The sequence below is a fragment of the Hemiscyllium ocellatum genome, chromosome 32 (genome assembly GCF_020745735.1).
Source record: "Hemiscyllium ocellatum isolate sHemOce1 chromosome 32, sHemOce1.pat.X.cur, whole genome shotgun sequence".
In the NCBI taxonomy this organism is placed as follows: domain Eukaryota; kingdom Metazoa; phylum Chordata; class Chondrichthyes; order Orectolobiformes; family Hemiscylliidae; genus Hemiscyllium; species Hemiscyllium ocellatum.
In genome coordinates, this window is record NC_083432.1 from 6,571,736 (window position 1) to 6,588,327 (window position 16,592).

Sequence of the window (16,592 nt, forward strand, 5' to 3'; positions counted from 1 at the left end):
AGAAAACCTCACAGTAAACTGAAAAATACTGTGAACATCATGGGAGCAACTAGGACATGAGTTTCATTAGTTCCATTTCTATGATAACAAGCAGCAAACTGCACATGTGCATTACTTTGCAGTCTGAACAACAGCAATCAGGGTCAACAAGGTATGAGCTGAACTGATTATATTTAATAAATCTGGTATTCAACCCATTAATTTGACATAATTGTATTTACTATTTTTACTTAAATGAGTAGTGGGGGATGGGACATGTATTTTGAAGACAGTGATCATACCTCCATTAGATTCAAGATTGTCATAGAAAAGGACAAGAATAAATTCTTAACTGGAGAAAGGCTCATTTTAATCAGATGAGAAATGTTTTGGCGAGAGTGGACTAGGAGCAGATACTTTCAGGTAAATCTGTCTCAAAACAGTGGGATGCATTCAAGAACACAATATGGAGAATAGAGGGCCAATATGTTCTAATAAAGAAACAGAGTGGGACTAACATATCCGGTGAATCCTGGATATCAAGAAATATAAACCATTTGAATAAGGAGAAACAGGGAGGCTCATGGCAGATACCAAGGGCTCAAAATGTGCAAAAAGGAACTTAAAAGGGAGATTAAGACAGATTAAAGGGGGCACAAAAGGATATTGGCAGATAAAATAAAGAAAAATTATAAGTTTTAAGGTATATTAAGAGTAAAAGGATAATGGGAGAAAAAGTGCAGCCCATTAAGGACTGCTGTAGCAATTTACACATGGAGCCAGAGGATGTAGGGAGGGTTCTAAATGAATACTTTGTGTTGGTCTTCACTAGTGAGGGGGATGATATGGGCATGGAAATCAGGGAGAAGGTCTGTGATATAATTAAAGAAATTAGTATAGAGAGTGAGGAGGTTTAAAAGTAAATAAATGTCCAGGGCCAGATGAAGTGTATCTTAGATTATTGAGTGAGACAAGGGAGAAAACACAAGTGCTTGCAATAATGTTCAATTCCTCCCTGGCCACAGGAGAGAAGCCGGAGGACTGAAGGACAACCAATGTGATACCATTTTTCAAGGGAACAGGGGATAAACCGGCTCAGTCAGTCCAACCTCAGAGATGGGGAAACTATCGGAAGCAATTCGGAGGGACAGAAGTAATCTGCATTTGAAGAGGCAGGGACTCATCAAGAACAGTCAGCATGGTTTTGCTAACAGCAGATTATGACTGGCCAACTTGACTGAATTTTCAAAGAGGTGACCAGGTGTGGGCAATGCTTTTGATGTACAGTCAAAAAGGATGGTGCAAGAAAAGCTTTTGATGTGGTCTACCTGGACTTCAGCAATGATTCTGTTAAGTTCCCACATGGATTTATCTCTTGCTCCCTTCTTGACCAAGTGTTGCAGACTGGCACATTCCAAGGTCCAGGACTACGTGTTGAGGGTCGCATTAAAGCTTGGGACAGTTGCTGCCCATACACAGTGTAAAAGATCTGCCCAATGTCTTTCGGCCATAGTATAACACGATCATATGACATAGGAGCAGAAACTAGGCCATTCAGCCAATCTCATTAACCGACTCAACCTGTCCACCCCTCTTACCCACTCCAACCTCTCACCCTCAGAACGTGCAGCCCTCCACTCCCTCCGCTCCAATCCCAACCTCACCATCAAACCGGCAGACAAGGGAGGCGCGGTAGTAGTCTGGCGCACCGACCTCTATACCGCTGAGGCCAAACGCCAACTTGCGGACACCTCCTCTTATCGTCCCCTCGACCACGACCCCACCTCCCACCACCTAACCATCATCTCCCAGACCATCCATAACCTCATCACCTCAGGGGATCTCCCATCCACCGCCTCCAACCTCATAGTCCCACAACCCCGCACCGCCCGTTTCTACCTCCTGCCCAAAATCCACAAACCTGAATGCCCCGGCCGACCCATTGTCTCAGCCTGCTCCTGCCCCACCAAACTCATCTCCGCATACCTTGACACGGTTCTGTCCCCTTTAGTCCAAGAACTCCCCACCTACGTTCGGGACACCACCCACGCCCTCCACCTCCTCCAGGATTTTCGCTTCCCCGGTCCCCAACGCCTTATTTTCACCATGGACATCCAGTCCCTGTACACCTCCATCCCCCATCACGAAGGACACAAAGCCCTCCGCTTCTTCCTTTCCCGCCGCACCAACCAGTACCCTTCCACTGACACCCTCCTTCGACTGACTGAACTGGTCCTCACCCTGAACAACTTCTCTTTTCAATCCTCCCACTTCCTCCAAACTAAAGGAGTTGCCATGGGCACCCGCATGGGCCCCAGCTATGCCTGTCTCTTCGTAGGATATGTGGAATAGTCCATCTTCCGCAACTACACTGGCACCACCCCCCACCTTTTCCTCCGCTACATCGATGACTGTATCGGCGCTGCCTCGTGCTCCCACGAGGAGGTTGAACAGTTCATCAACTTTACTAACACCTTCCATCCCGACCTCAAATTCACCTGGACTGTCTCAGACTCCTCCCTCCCCTTCCTAGACCTTTCCATTTCTATCTCAGGCGACAGACTCAACACAGACATCTACTATAAACCGACTGACTCCCACAGCTATCTGGACTACACCTCCTCCCACCCTGCCCCTGTAAAAACTCCATCCCATATTCCCAATTCCTTCGTCTCCGCCGCATCTGCTCCCAGGAGGACCAGTTCCAACACCGCACAGCCCAGATGGCCTCCTTCTTCAAGGACCGCAGATTCCCCCCAAACGTGATCGACGATGCCCTCCACCGCATCTCCTCCACTTCCCGCTCCTCCGCCCTTGAGCCCCGCCCCTCCAACCACCACCAAGACAGAACCCCACTGGTTCTCACCTACCACCCCACCAACCTCCGTATACAGCGTATCATCCGCCGTCATTTCCGCCACCTCCAAACGGACCCCACCACCAGGGATATATTTCCCTCCCCTCCCCTATCAGCGTTCCGCAAAGACCACTCCCTTCGTGACTCCCTCGTCAGGTCCACACCCCCCACCAACCCAACCTCCACTCCTGGCACCTTCCCCTGCAACCGCAGGAAATGTAAAACTTGCGCCCACACGTCCTCCCTCTCTTCCCTCCAAGGCCCCAAGGGATCCTTCCATATCCGCCACAAGTTCACCTGTACCTCCACACACATCATCTATTGCATCCGCTGCACCCGATGTGGCCTCCTGTACATTGGGGAGATGGGCCGCTTACTTGCGGAACACTTCAGAGAACACCTCAGGGACGCCCGGACCAACCAACCCAACCACCCCGTGGCTCAACACTTTAACTCTCCCTACCACTCCACCGAGGACATGCAGGTCCTTGGACTCCTCCACCGGCAAAACACAACAACACGACGGTTGGAGGAAGAACGCCTCATCTTCCGCCTGGGAACCCTCCAACCACAAGGGATGAACTCGGATTTCTCCAGTTTCTTCATTTCCCCTCCCCCCACCTTGTCTCAGTCGGTTCCCTCAACTCAGCACCGCCCTCCCAACCTGCAATCTTCTTCCTAACCTCTCCGCCCCCACCCCACTCCGGCCTATCACCCTCACCTTGACCTCCTTCCACCTATCACATCTCCATCGCCCCTCCCCCAAGTCCCTCCTCCCTACCTTTTATCTTAGCCTGCCTTGCACCCTCTCCTCATTCCTGATGAAGGGCTTATGCCCGAAACGTCGAATTTCCTGTTCCTTGGATGCTGCCTAACCTGCTGTGCTTTAACCAACAACACATTTTCAACCACATTCAGCCAATCAAGTCTGCTCCGCCATTCAACTGTGGCTGATAAGTTTCTCAAATCTATTCTCCCACCTTCTCCCCTAACGCCTGATCCCCTTGATACTCAGGAACCTATCTATCTTTGTCTTAAATATACTCAATGACCTGGCCTCCACAGCCTTCTGTGGCAATGAATTCCATAGATTCACCATTCTTTGACTAAAGCGGTTTCTTCTTATCTCCCTCGGGTCCTACTCTCTCCTAGCAATGGAAACACCTTCCTAACATCTACTCATTCCAAGATATTCAGTATTCTGTATGTTTCAATCCTTCTAAACTCCATCAAGTATAAACCCTGAGTCCTCAAACATTCCTCATATGTTAAGCTTTTCATTCCTGGGACCATTCTTGTGAACCTCCTCCAAACACACTGCAGGGCTAGTACATCCTTCCCAAGATATGGGGCCCAAAATTGCCGAAGTGTGATCTGACCAGAATCATACAGAGCCTCAGAAGTACACACTTGCTTTTATATTCAAGCCCTCTCAAAATAAATGCATTTGCCTTCCCAACTATTGGCTCAATCTGCAAGTCTATATTCAGAGTATCCTGAACTAAAACTCCCAGGTCTCTTTGCACTACAGACTTCTGAATTTAGAAGATAGTCCATTCTCCTATTCTTCTGACCAAAGTGCATGACCTCACACTTTCCCAAGTTATACTCCATCTGCCACTTCTTTGCCCACCCTCCTAACCTGTCAAAAACCTTCTGCAGCCTCCCCATCTCCTCAATGCTATGTCTCCCTATACCTATTTTTGTATCATCTGCAAACTTAGCCAGAACGCCCTGAGTTCCTTCATCTTGGTTGCTAATGTATAAAGTAAAAAGTTGTGATCCCGAAACCAAGCCTTGCAGAACTGCCATCCTGAGAAGGATCCTTTTATCACCACTCTCTACCATTTAGCCAAGCTTCTATCCATGCCCATATCTTGCCTCTGACACCATGGGCTCTTATCTCACTCAATATTCTCCTGTGTGGCACCTTGTCATAGGCCTTCTTGAGGTCCTGGTAGATAACATCCATTGGCTCTCCTTGGTGATGGCCACCATACTCAGCTCTGCACCATTACTCTCTTAAATCTTTGGGATATTATGTCTTCCACAGTGAAGAATGACACCAAGTAATGAACTGCTTACTGATCAGACGTTCTCAAATGCATGAAACTTAACATTAACAGTTCCAGAGTTTTGAGAAGATTTGTAGCTCAGGTTGAGGTTCTGGATGTAGGTTTGCTCGCTGAGCTGGAAGGTTCGTTTTCAGACTATTTGTCATCATATTAGGTAACATCATCAGTGAACCTCCAGATGAAGCACTGCTGATGTTTCCTGCTTTCTATTTATAGACTGAGACAACACATCTATCTGGGGACAAGCCAAACAAAAACACACACACACACACACACACAAAATTCCTGGAAGCAAGGCATTCTAACCGGAACTCTATCAACAAACACATTGATTTGGATCCCATTTTCCAGCCCCTGAGAAAAAGAACCGGAAATGACCACCATAGGACATGATCTCACCACAAGAAATGACATCACCAACCCAAGGAAACCCAAACATATAAACAGAAAACAGGAAACATCAGCAGTGCTTCGTCCGGAGGATCACTGAAGATATTACCTAATATGGTGATGAAAACGTCTGAGAATGAACCTTCCAGCTCAGCGAGCAAACCTACATTCAGATAAATAGTTCCCTGCATATTTAGGAAATGTCTTTGTTTTTGTGCAACTGGAGACAATCTCTATGAAATGTCAAAGTTCCAATATTTTATTTGTTTTTTCTCCTCTGCAAAAATGTACAGATATGGTTACACCCCTCTTGTACATACTAACAAATTATTTTTATGAATAAAAGATAGTTTCTGAAATAAAGAAACAAACCCCAGTGCTTTGTTTGTCTTATTTAATTTCCTTACTACTTTTAGTATTTGCAAATGAACATCTTGACGTCTTTGCTCATCTACAACATTTAAAACTCTTTTTCCAAGTATTAGGTGGTCTCTTTGTTCTTCTTAACAAAAAGCAATATCACACAATTACCTATATTGAAATTAATTTGTCAAAAATATGGCCATTCTGCAATCTTAAGTCAATTTTTATTTTGTTGTCAGTTTCCTCAGTACAAATTATTTTTACCAGCTTTGAAATTATTCTTTCAACACGTTTACTAAATTTCTCTAAGAACGGTCTCATTAAACATTCATAGGGCAGGTACAATCTGTTTTAAAAGAAAGGGTCCCTCTTCAATGCCCAGTTACTGCATGGGATAGAGGGGACTAAGGTTTCTTTGACCATATCTAGGATGCAGATACTGCATAGTTCACAATATTTTGCAACTATCTTTCCACACTGTCCCATCAAACACTTGTGGAGCAGATTCACAATGTGTTAGGCATAGAGTAAAGTTCCCACAGAAAATTGAATCGAATACTCCCAGAACATATACAACATAAGTTTGATGAAGTTCTTTTCATGCTATTGCATCAAACACACCTAAGGCAGGTACAAAGTGGGGTAATCTTTAGATTAGATTAGATGACTTACAGTGTGGAAACAGGCCCTTTGGCCCAACAAGTCCACACCGACCCGCCGAAGCGCAATCCACACAGACCCATTCGCCTACATTTATCCCTTCACCTAAGGCTAAGGCAATTTAGCATGGTCAATTCACCTAACCTACACATTTTTGGATTGTGGGAGGAAACCGGAGCACCGGGAGGAAACCCACACAGACACAGGGAGAACATGCAAACTCCACACAGAGAGTCGTCTGAGGCAGGAATTGAACCCAGGTCTCTGATGCTGTGAGGTAGCAGTGCTAACTACTGTGCCACCGTGCCACATTATCTGACATGCATTACATGGCCATCCATGTACAGATTCCAATCAAACCGGAAAGGAATGACAATTCATTTAAAAAAAATTATCTCCACATCCGTTTGCACAAAATTAGCCAAATGTTCTACGCTGTTTTGTTTCCTTCCATGATTTGGAGATGCCGGTTGGACTATAACCTGGTGTTGTGTGATTTTTAACTGTTTCTTTCCAGCAGGCATATTGTTAATAACTTACACAACAGATTCTATGCCAGCCTTTTACATGTTAATATGTACTACAGCCATACAAGAACCACTCTTTAACTATCACTGCAATGGAGGTCAATTCCATAGCTAAGCCTGAAGATATGTTAAAGTAATAACTCCTCCAGACAATGCATTTAATTTTTCCAGTCTACTTGTGTACCAAGCATTTCAAAGAGACCTTGATACTTCAATAGGGAGGGAACTTCAAGGAAGAGAAACAACAATCTGTACATTTCACAGTAGTCTCATATCATAAAAAGCTTGTTTCTGTGATATTTAAAGCTTACTCTGTCTTGCTATCTGATCAGCATCCACGACCGGACATCCAAGTTCACGGAACACAGCAGCAACTGTGCTTTTCCCTGAAGCAATCCCACCAGTCAGGCCAACCAGGAACATTTTCTTTCTAATATGGGAGTAGAAAGATTGAGTTACTATTCTGTGCAGCGTAGGGAAGCAGATATATCTGCTCTGCCAGACTGAAAAATGTCATTGTAGCCATTGTGCAACACAGTAGGATTTTAGTGAAATTTCTTGCGTCTATGCACTCCCTTAGTGCAGATGGTGGTGGAACCCCATAAATAGCTGAAAGTAGGAGCACCGAGGTAATAGTTTTGGTTCAGATCATTAATAACTTCCAGTGTAACTCTGAGAACATCAGTTGAGTATAGGGGTGCACTCTTCCATGAATCAAACAGACTCTCAGTCACACACGAATGCAGATCATATGTCTAGTGTGCCAGAGATAGATATGATTCCAATAATGAGGTAAAACTTTGTCTTCAGGAAGAGCGAAGGGGCAAGGGATAAAGAGAACATTTTCCATTGGGATAACACCATTTTTGATCAATGCATGAAAAAAGTAAATTTCCATTCAATAAATAATGCTAAATTTTATCTGGTACGTCTCATACCATCAGGATCATACATGGGAATCTAATCCTAATGAATTGCTAAATAAATCATGACTGCAGATATCACACACTAGACAGAATCCCTTCATGACATAAGCTTTGCCACTATTCTACTTTATTCCAATACCTCTCAAATAGTTTTCTTCCTGTTCTCTGCTAGACATTCTTATTCCTGTTGGAGGAGGAAGAGAGGGGAACAGTAAAAGACAAAATTGCTGGAAATGCACAGCAGGTCTGGCAGCAGTTATGGAGAGATATCAGAGTTAATGTTTTTCCCTCAGTTCTAAGGAAAGATCACTCGACCCAAAACGTTTGCTGTCTTCTCTCCACAGATGCTGCCAGACCTACTGAGCTTTTCCAGCAGTTTCTGTTTTTGTTTCTGATTTACAGCGTCCACAGTTCCTTTGGATTTTTATTTTGAACAGGAAAACTCCATGGACTCCAGTAGTCCTCCAGCTACCTGTGGACTTTGACACAAGTGACAATCATCAATGGGTTTCTATTAATTGGTGGATAAAGATGATTTTTGTGGTTAGAGGAGCACTGGAATCGACAGAGACACTTCCCATGGTTAAACACCTCAACAAAACCTAATAAAAAGGGTAGATCAGCAGATCAGCATCTCTACAAGAGAAAAACCGAAAGCATGAGTGGGAGAAAGAAGCAACTTCTAGTCATGTACTTCGATCCAACTGTCATTTGATTTATTGTAGGCACATGTTTTAGCTCCAGTGATAGGGTAACAAACTTTGCAGAGAGCAAAGGATAGATTTTATCTCAGCTCTAACTTAAGAGCTGGAAATAATGCAAAATATAACCAAAATACTTGGGCAACAATATATTTAGACAGGAAGAAAAGAAGTTGAACATCCATCAACAATCTCAATGATAAGGTTGTCCTGAGTGTCACATGGAGATGAAGGAACAGAAAGTCATAAATGGCCTCAGACTTGCCAGAATGGAAGCATGGGTGCAAATAAAGGTGTGTTTTGGTGGGTTGGCAGATAAGAGACAGACAGAGAGGGAGAGACAGGAAGAGAAAGAATGAATGATACCCACTACCACCAGCAGATATTTCTCTGCAATACTGAGTGAATATCATTTCCAGAGGTACCATTTTTAAAAACTGCAGTCCATCTGCACTTGCTAGTTGAAGAGCAGGGGGCTATTCATTCTAATACCAGAACAATATTTATCTCTCAACCAATAACATGAACAAATTATATAATCATTATCATATTGCTGTTGGTGAGAACCTGCTAGACACAAATAAGTTGGCTGAGCTATCTATATTAAAATATTTCTATATTAAAATATTTCTTCCATGCTGCAATTAATACATTATTAGCTCTTTATGAAGTACAAAGGACATGATCGCTGCAATGGAAATGCGCTTCTTTTACATTGACAATTAATATTTGTTTTCACATATAAATAAAAATTGAAAATACAAAGATTTGCTAATTACATCTTCACCATTTGCGAATTCTTATGCCTGCAAGAAGGATTCTAAACACTATAATTACCCAATGTGATGCCAATACTCACAAATGTCACGGGTCTCATTGTTAAAAACTAGGAGATTTCGCCTGGCTTTATCTATAAAAAGATGTCTAACATTAACTAAATTGATGTAAATAAACTGAAGAAATCTCTTAATATTTCAATTCAAAGTGAGACTATCATCAGCCTGGTGTTCATTAGCAGCTTGTATTGAACCGATAACAAAACTTTATTTTTTGGAGTTGTTAAAGTAATTCATTTATTTAGTTTATTCACTGAAACAATCATTGTATTTCCTAACATTTTGGAACTGGTGGTTGGAACTTATCCAATTGACTTCTATTACAAAACTCATCTGCAGAGTTTTCTGGGAATATATTCCCACAAACAGCAGGACTTTACTGTAGCAGAGAAAGTAGCAAAAAGGGAAGTTTAAAGATGTATGGATTGAACAAGGCTAGTAAAACAGTTTACTGGGTTTATCCTATCCCTGAACAGTTAAGTGATTAATCACCTTCAGATGCACATTGCCCTCATGGTGCCTGAAGAAACAGCCAAGATTAGTGCTTCCAAGAGACTTTCATAAAGCAAAAGGGCCATAGTCCACGAGGAGTGAGAAAATGCCGCAGACAAGATTATCAGGCCAGGCACAGCACAGCGCCATCAATCAACTGGAAAAGTTAGTTGCAGCATCAATAAAAAGAAGCTCAGCTGATTCTTTCATCTGGTACAATGAAAGGAACATAAGACAAAAGAGTCTATGGGGTGATGGGAATTGGAAGGTGGAGGGAGATATTGAAATCATTTATATCCGACCTTGACTTTTCGGATTTGGAGAATGCTGTAGTTACATTGTTAAAATATAGGGAGTTCTGCAGGACCACACCCTTCCCTGCAACGATTTACATTACAGTCCTGTCTCTGGGTTTGCTGTGCAATTTAAACAAGATGGTCTACTTGCCTCTGGTGATGGGAGACATAATCCTTTTTACACTGATTTACTTTGCATCTTATAAAGGCAAAAGGTTCTTTATGTTGGTCCATGCCGCTGAAGCAGCTATGAGTTCAGTTTTATTTGGAAAGGTCTGCAGGGAGAACAGGAATACATCGAGAGAGCAGCTGGGCATGCTGAATGTACTGAACTTGAACAATAAGTAGGGCAGAGCAGCCTGCAATGTAAACATGAAGCAGTCAACTTCAAAAACACAGCTCCACTGGCAACAAACTGATGTACTGCTGCACAAGAAACATCTTAAAAGCATTTTTTCTCATTTCACCGGATTTGCATACATTCAAAGATCAATGGTAATCAATACTATACTGTCAATTAAACAGTCAAATTTTTTTTAGATTAGATTAGATTCCCTACAGTGTGGAAACAGGCCCTTCAGCCCAACAAGTCCACAGCAACCCTCCAAAGAGCAACCCACCCAGACCCATTCCCCTACATTTACCCTGACTAATCTACCTAACACTGCAGGCAATTTAGCATGGCCCATTCACCTAACTTGCACATCTTTGGATTGTGGGAGGAAACCGGATGAAGCAGAGCATGGAAGGAGGCCATTTAGCCAATCAAGTCCATGGCAACACTCCACACAGAGTAATCCAGACCCATTCTCCTGCTTCATTACTGTAACCCTTCTGGTTTACTTCCATCAAGTGCACATCCAATTTCCTGTTGACTGTTACAGAACCGAAGGCTATTCAACCCATCATGCCCATGCAGGCACTCCTAAGGAGGAATTCATGTACTGCCACTCACTCTCCTCAAATCCCTGTACATTCTTCTTCTTTTCACAACACAGGAAGCCACATTGCCCAGTGACTACATTAAAATGAGCCAATGCCATTTCCCAGCATTCTTCCACATCCAGGAACGTTACAGAACTTCACATGCACCCTAAACCACCTTTTAAAAATGAGACTCGTTATAAGAGGTATAATCAGTAAGGTTGCAGAATATAGGAAACTTGGTGGCATGGTAAATATCAAGGAAGAAAGCCTAAGACTTTAGGGCTGGTCAGACAGGAGGAAGGGTAATTAGAATTTCATTCAAAAAAGTGTGAGGTGATGCATTTTGAAAGGACTAGCAAGGCAAAGGATGCTGAATGGTAGAATCCTGCGAAATACAGGAGATCAGAAAAACCTTGATACGTAGGTCCACAGAGCCTTGAAGTATAACAGGTCGAGAAAATGATTAAGGTGGCATATTGGATAGTTATCTTTGTTATTCAAGATATTAATAGTAGGGAAGCCATGATGGTGCTGAATAAACTGTCAGTTAAGCCATAGCTACACCTCCGCTCACCGCATTATTGCAAAGGCATGACTGCATTAGAGACAGTGCAGAAGAAATTCATCAGAATGTTGCTGGGCTGGAGCATTCCAGCTGTTAAGAGAGACTAGACAGATTGGGGGACTGTATCATTTAGAGTAGAGAAGGGAAAGGTGGTTCAACCGTGGGAACATAGTGGCCGTATTAGATCCAAAGAAATGACATCCAAGTCGGACAAACAAAGAAGCAAACATGAGGACTTTCACCAGTTCAGATTTCAGAAAAAGGAGGACAAAGGGTTTGATTAATAAGGGGGAAATAGGGTATGAGAGAAAGAATGAAAAGTGATTCGAAAAGCATTTTAGGTATTTGAAGAAAAAGAGTAAGTGAAGACAAATAGACAAGTAAAAATACCTTGCTTAATTCTGCATTTACGAAGGAGGACAAAAATGTTATGGAACACACAGTCTAGTGAAATCAATACAAGTAGGAAAATGGTATCAGGGAATTTTATGAGCTCAAAGTCAATAAATCCCCAAATCTGATAATCCATAATTCCAGAGTATTTTTGGAAGTAGCCCTAGAAACACTGGAAGCATTGGTGGTCATCTTTCAAGATTCTATAAACTCTGGAACAGTTGCTATGGATTCAAGGATAGCTAACATAACCCAGTATTTAAAAAAGGAAATAGAGAGAAACAGTGAATTATAGACCAGTTAGTCTGACATTAGTGATGGGGAAAATGCTAGACTCCATTAAAAATATTTAATAGCAGAGTACTTGGGATCAAGGACCAGACAAAGACAGCATGGATTTACAAAAGGGTAATCTTATCTGACAAATGTACTAGAACTTTTCAAAGATGTAACTTGTATATTTGAGAAGGGGGACCCAATGGATGTTGTTTGCTTGGAATTTCAGAAGGCTTTCAATAATGTCCCACATTTGAGATTAGCATGTAAAATTTAAGTGCATGGGATTGGGGGTAGTATATTGACATGGACAGAGAACTGGTTGGCAGTCGGGAAACGAGGAGAAATAAACAGGTCTTTTTAACAGGGACCAGTTGGGCACCACAGGAATCAGTGCTATTCATAATATATATTAATGATGTAGACAAGGGAACTAAATGTAACATCTCTAAATTTGAGATGACACAAAACCAGGTGGGAGGGTGAACCAAGGGAAGGATGCAGAGATGCCTTAGTGTGATTTGGACAAGTTCAGTGATTGGATGAATACATTGCAGATGAATTATAAAATGCATAAATGTGAAATTATCCACTCAGATGACAATAGATTGGGAAAGGTGGAAATGCAATGAGACCTGGATGTGCTTGCACACCAGTCATTGAAAGTAAGCCTACAGGTGCAGCAGGCAGTGGAGAAGGCGAACAGGGCATGAGAAATAGGTACAGGAGTAAGTTGTTTGGCCCCTCCAGCCTGTTTCTTCATTCAAGAACATGATGAGTGATAAAGAGTCCACTATTCCATATCCTTGATTTCCCTACTGAGTAAGAATTCACCTATCTCAGCCTTGGATTCTCACATTAGCTTCACCTTCATATCGCTCCAGAATCTCAAGCCTCAGAAGAAATTCTTCGTCCTAAATTATTGTCCTTTATTCTGAGCTTATGTCTTCTTGTCCCAGACTCTCCCATGAGGGGAAACATCCTATCAGTATTCACCCTGTCAAACCCCTTAAGAATCATACATGTTTCAATGAGATAAAACATAAAAAGTAGGTGTAAGAGTAGGATATTCAGCCCTTCCAGTCTGTACTACCGTTTAATATGATTATGGCTGCTCATGTATTTTCAGCATCCCATGCAAGCTTTGACCCCTTTAGCCACAAGGGCCATGTCCAGCTCCCTCTTGAATATATTTAATGAACTGCCCCCAATACCTTTCTGTGGTGGAGAATTCCACAGGTTCACAACTCTCTGGGTGAATACATTCTTCCTCATCTCAGTGCTGAATGACTTATCCCTTATTCTTAGGCTGTAACCCCTAGGTCCAGACCTCGCCAACATCAGGAACATTCTTCCTGTATCAAGCCTATTTCCAGATATCACCTTTCATTTCCTCAACTGCCATACGCACAGTCCCACACTGTTTCGTCCTTGCACATAAGACAACCCTTTTATATGAGGGGGTCATCCTATTAAACTTCTCTGAACTGGCTCCAGTAACTATTGCTCTCAGAAATCCAGGTGCGGTCACACCAACACCTTGCAGAGTTGCAGTCCCTACTCTTTGGCTCAACCCCCCTGAAATAAAGACCAACATTCCATTAGTCTTCCTGATTACCTTCCAGGCCTGTGTTGCAGCTTTCCCTCCATTTAAATAATATTCTGTTTCCCTCAAAAATGAACACTTTCCACTTTCCAACGTTTCACAACATTTTGCCCATTTACTTAACCTATCAATATCTTTCTGTAAATTCTATCCATCCCAACCTGCTTATCCAACTATTTTTGTTATCTGCAAATTTAACTACAGTACATTCACTCCCTTCTTCCAAGACATTTATTGCCAAAACATTTGAAGTTCCACGACTGATCCCTGTGGAACCCCACTGGTCACGAATCTGTAAAAAAAAAAACTCCTTATGCCAGTCACAGCTTCCTACCCACAAGCCAATTTTAGTAGTATTTAGGTTTACATTCAATACCAAAGTAAACAAGGCTATAGGCCAAGTACTGGGAAATAGGATTGGAATAGCACTTCATAGGTCAAAGGGGTGCAGGAATGCTTGAAATGCCATACCACACAAGGTAATGGGCCAAGTATTGAAAGTGTGATTAGTCAAGTGCTTGATGACCATACAAACATAATGAACTAATGGTTTTATTTCCACGCTACAAAGTTCTATGACTCTATCCTTTCAGGCAGTAAGTACCAAATGCCTACCATTCCCTGGTTGATTCTCCATCCTACCATCACATGCTCTCCAAGCTTTCTGGCAAACACTTTAAATCTAGAGCACAGCTAATTGACCCTCTGATAAGGGAGTTCTTCCTATCCAGTCCCCTCATAGCTTTGTGCACTTCAATTAATTCTTCCTGTCCTTCAGCCTGTTCCAAGTATTGATTGTTTCCACGCTCACCAGCCACGAGAAGCGAGTTCCAAGTCACTCCAACATATAGTTTAAGTTCTTTCTCACACACCCTGCATCTCTTGCCCAAAACCTTAATTCAGTATTTCATCCTCCTTGTATTTGAAAGGGCAAGGAGATTTGTTCCAATCTTATACAAGGTGGTTTTGCAGTGCTGTAGGTTCTGGCCCTGCCTCAGCCATAAACTTCAGGCTCGATTCCCACCCAGGATTTAAGGGCCAAATATGGGGCATATTCCCAACACGGTTAGACAGATCAATTGTCAACCTTTAGATGCCAGATTACGAGAGCTCATTCAATCAGCAGGATAAATAAAACAAAATCATTGTTTGAGGGGCAGTTTGCAGCGAGAGGATTGTAGGGAAGAGTAAGGCTACAAGATTGTGTAGTGCAGTTTGTGAAATTGTTAGCATGAATAACGGTCTCTACATCGGATAAATCTTAAGCACAGCCTCGAATGCAGAGAATCCCTGGTGGGACCTTGCACTACATTAAACTCATCTTATTTTGTACTTGCAACTTAGAGACAAAAAAACCTGCAGATGCGGGAATTCAAAGTAGACAAGCAGGAGGTTACACCCGAAACGTTGACTCCTCCACCTCCTAATACTGCCTGGCTTGCTGCGTTCTTGCAGCCTCCTGCTTGCCTACCTTGTATAGTAGGAATACAACCGACCGAAAAGCCTCTGTGCTATAACCGTTCCACGATGGGCACAAACTGCAACTGGGCCTTGGACCCGAGGTTAAAGGCAGGACCTTAACAACGTGCCATCGGAGCTGGCAGTGTCAGACCGAAGGCAGCCGGGGGTAGTGGCAGAGCCGTGAGAGGGGGGTGGGGCCTCAGGTGACATTGGGGAGGGTGAGGGAGCAGAGAGAGAGGGGACACCAGGCCAGAGACAGAGCAGGCCTCAATCCACCTCCTCTGTCACCAACCCTGGCTCGCACTACCATCTAGACAAACCCAACTCACTTTAACCCGACTCCCGGCGCCTCGGGCCCACAAGACGAGAAGCGGCGGCGGGGGGGGGGGGGCACACAGAAAGAAGCCGCTCGCTAATTGGCCGGGTGTCCAACAAACGACCAATCAGTCTGACCTTTACTCAGCCCTCCCCAGAATCCAGGTTCCTGAGTTGAGACCGTGCGGTTTGGGAGTGAATGTGGGTGTACATATATTTGTTACTAGAACTTGTTCCTTCAGAACAGCTTATCATTCCTCTCCTAGACATTTGTACAACTATTTCCGAATTTAAAAGGTTAAAACAACTTCAGCTCCAAGCGGCTCGCGTTGCATGCTGGTATCTGTAGTCTCTATGATGACATATCTGCTTGCCCCAGCGGTGCCACTTGCGGTCGGAGGACTACAATTCCCAGCATGCCGCATTTCCCATCCTCCCGCTGTCACCGCCACAAGGCGCCGACGCATGCGTAGCGTGGACCTATGGGAAAGGCACCGCCGGAGGAAGGGGGCGGGAGGGACGCCGGGCCAATCAGCGGCTGCGTCGCTTCGTGAGTCGCCCGATCGCGGTCTGATCCCCGAATCATGGCAGACGATCATGAGACAGCAACAAAAGATGCGGAGGAGCAAGACGGCTGCGGCAGCGACTGTGAGAATGAAGAGGAGCACGCGCACACTAAAGGGTATGTGAGGGTGGCTGCTGCCTCTGACAGGGCCCAAGGCTCAGGGCTCGGCCCCGGGGAGACGGCGCTGCCTTCACACCTCACCCTCCCCCACCCGCCCCGCACCTAAACCCCGCCCACCTCCGCCGCGCCCATTGGACAGTCCCACTCAGTGACAGTGATAGTAGGCGGGATCCGCCGGCACGGTGCTCCCTGATTGGGCGGTGTCCACGTCCATCAGCGTAGCGAGCTTCCGCCATCCGCCTGAGCTGTTAGTGGGAGCACA

At 43.9% G+C, this 16,592-nt stretch overlaps 2 protein-coding genes across 4 annotated transcripts in view; one reads left to right on the forward strand and one right to left on the reverse strand.

Annotated features, from left to right (window-relative positions):
* The window catches only part of dcakd (dephospho-CoA kinase domain containing), a 36,842-nt gene extending 21,040 nt beyond the window's left edge, over positions 1 to 15,802 (reverse strand). Inside the window, exons 1-2 of one of the 3 annotated variants that reach the window (XM_060848657.1) lie at positions 15,784 to 15,802; positions 7,163 to 7,281 (exon numbers count right to left, since the gene is read on the reverse strand). In XM_060848657.1, the coding sequence (XP_060704640.1) occupies positions 7,163 to 7,274 (112 nt within the window). In that variant the 5' untranslated portion in view covers positions 7,275 to 7,281; positions 15,784 to 15,802. The other 2 variants (XM_060848655.1, XM_060848656.1) reach the window with 2 other exon arrangements.
* Positions 15,803 to 16,158: 356 nt separating this feature from the next.
* The window catches only part of LOC132830830 (glycylpeptide N-tetradecanoyltransferase 1-like), an 86,210-nt gene continuing 85,776 nt past the window's right edge, over positions 16,159 to 16,592 (forward strand). Inside the window, exon 1 of the mRNA XM_060848705.1 lies at positions 16,159 to 16,327. Coding sequence (XP_060704688.1) covers positions 16,230 to 16,327 — 98 coding nt within the window. The 5' untranslated portion in view covers positions 16,159 to 16,229. The remainder of the gene's footprint in view (positions 16,328 to 16,592) is intronic.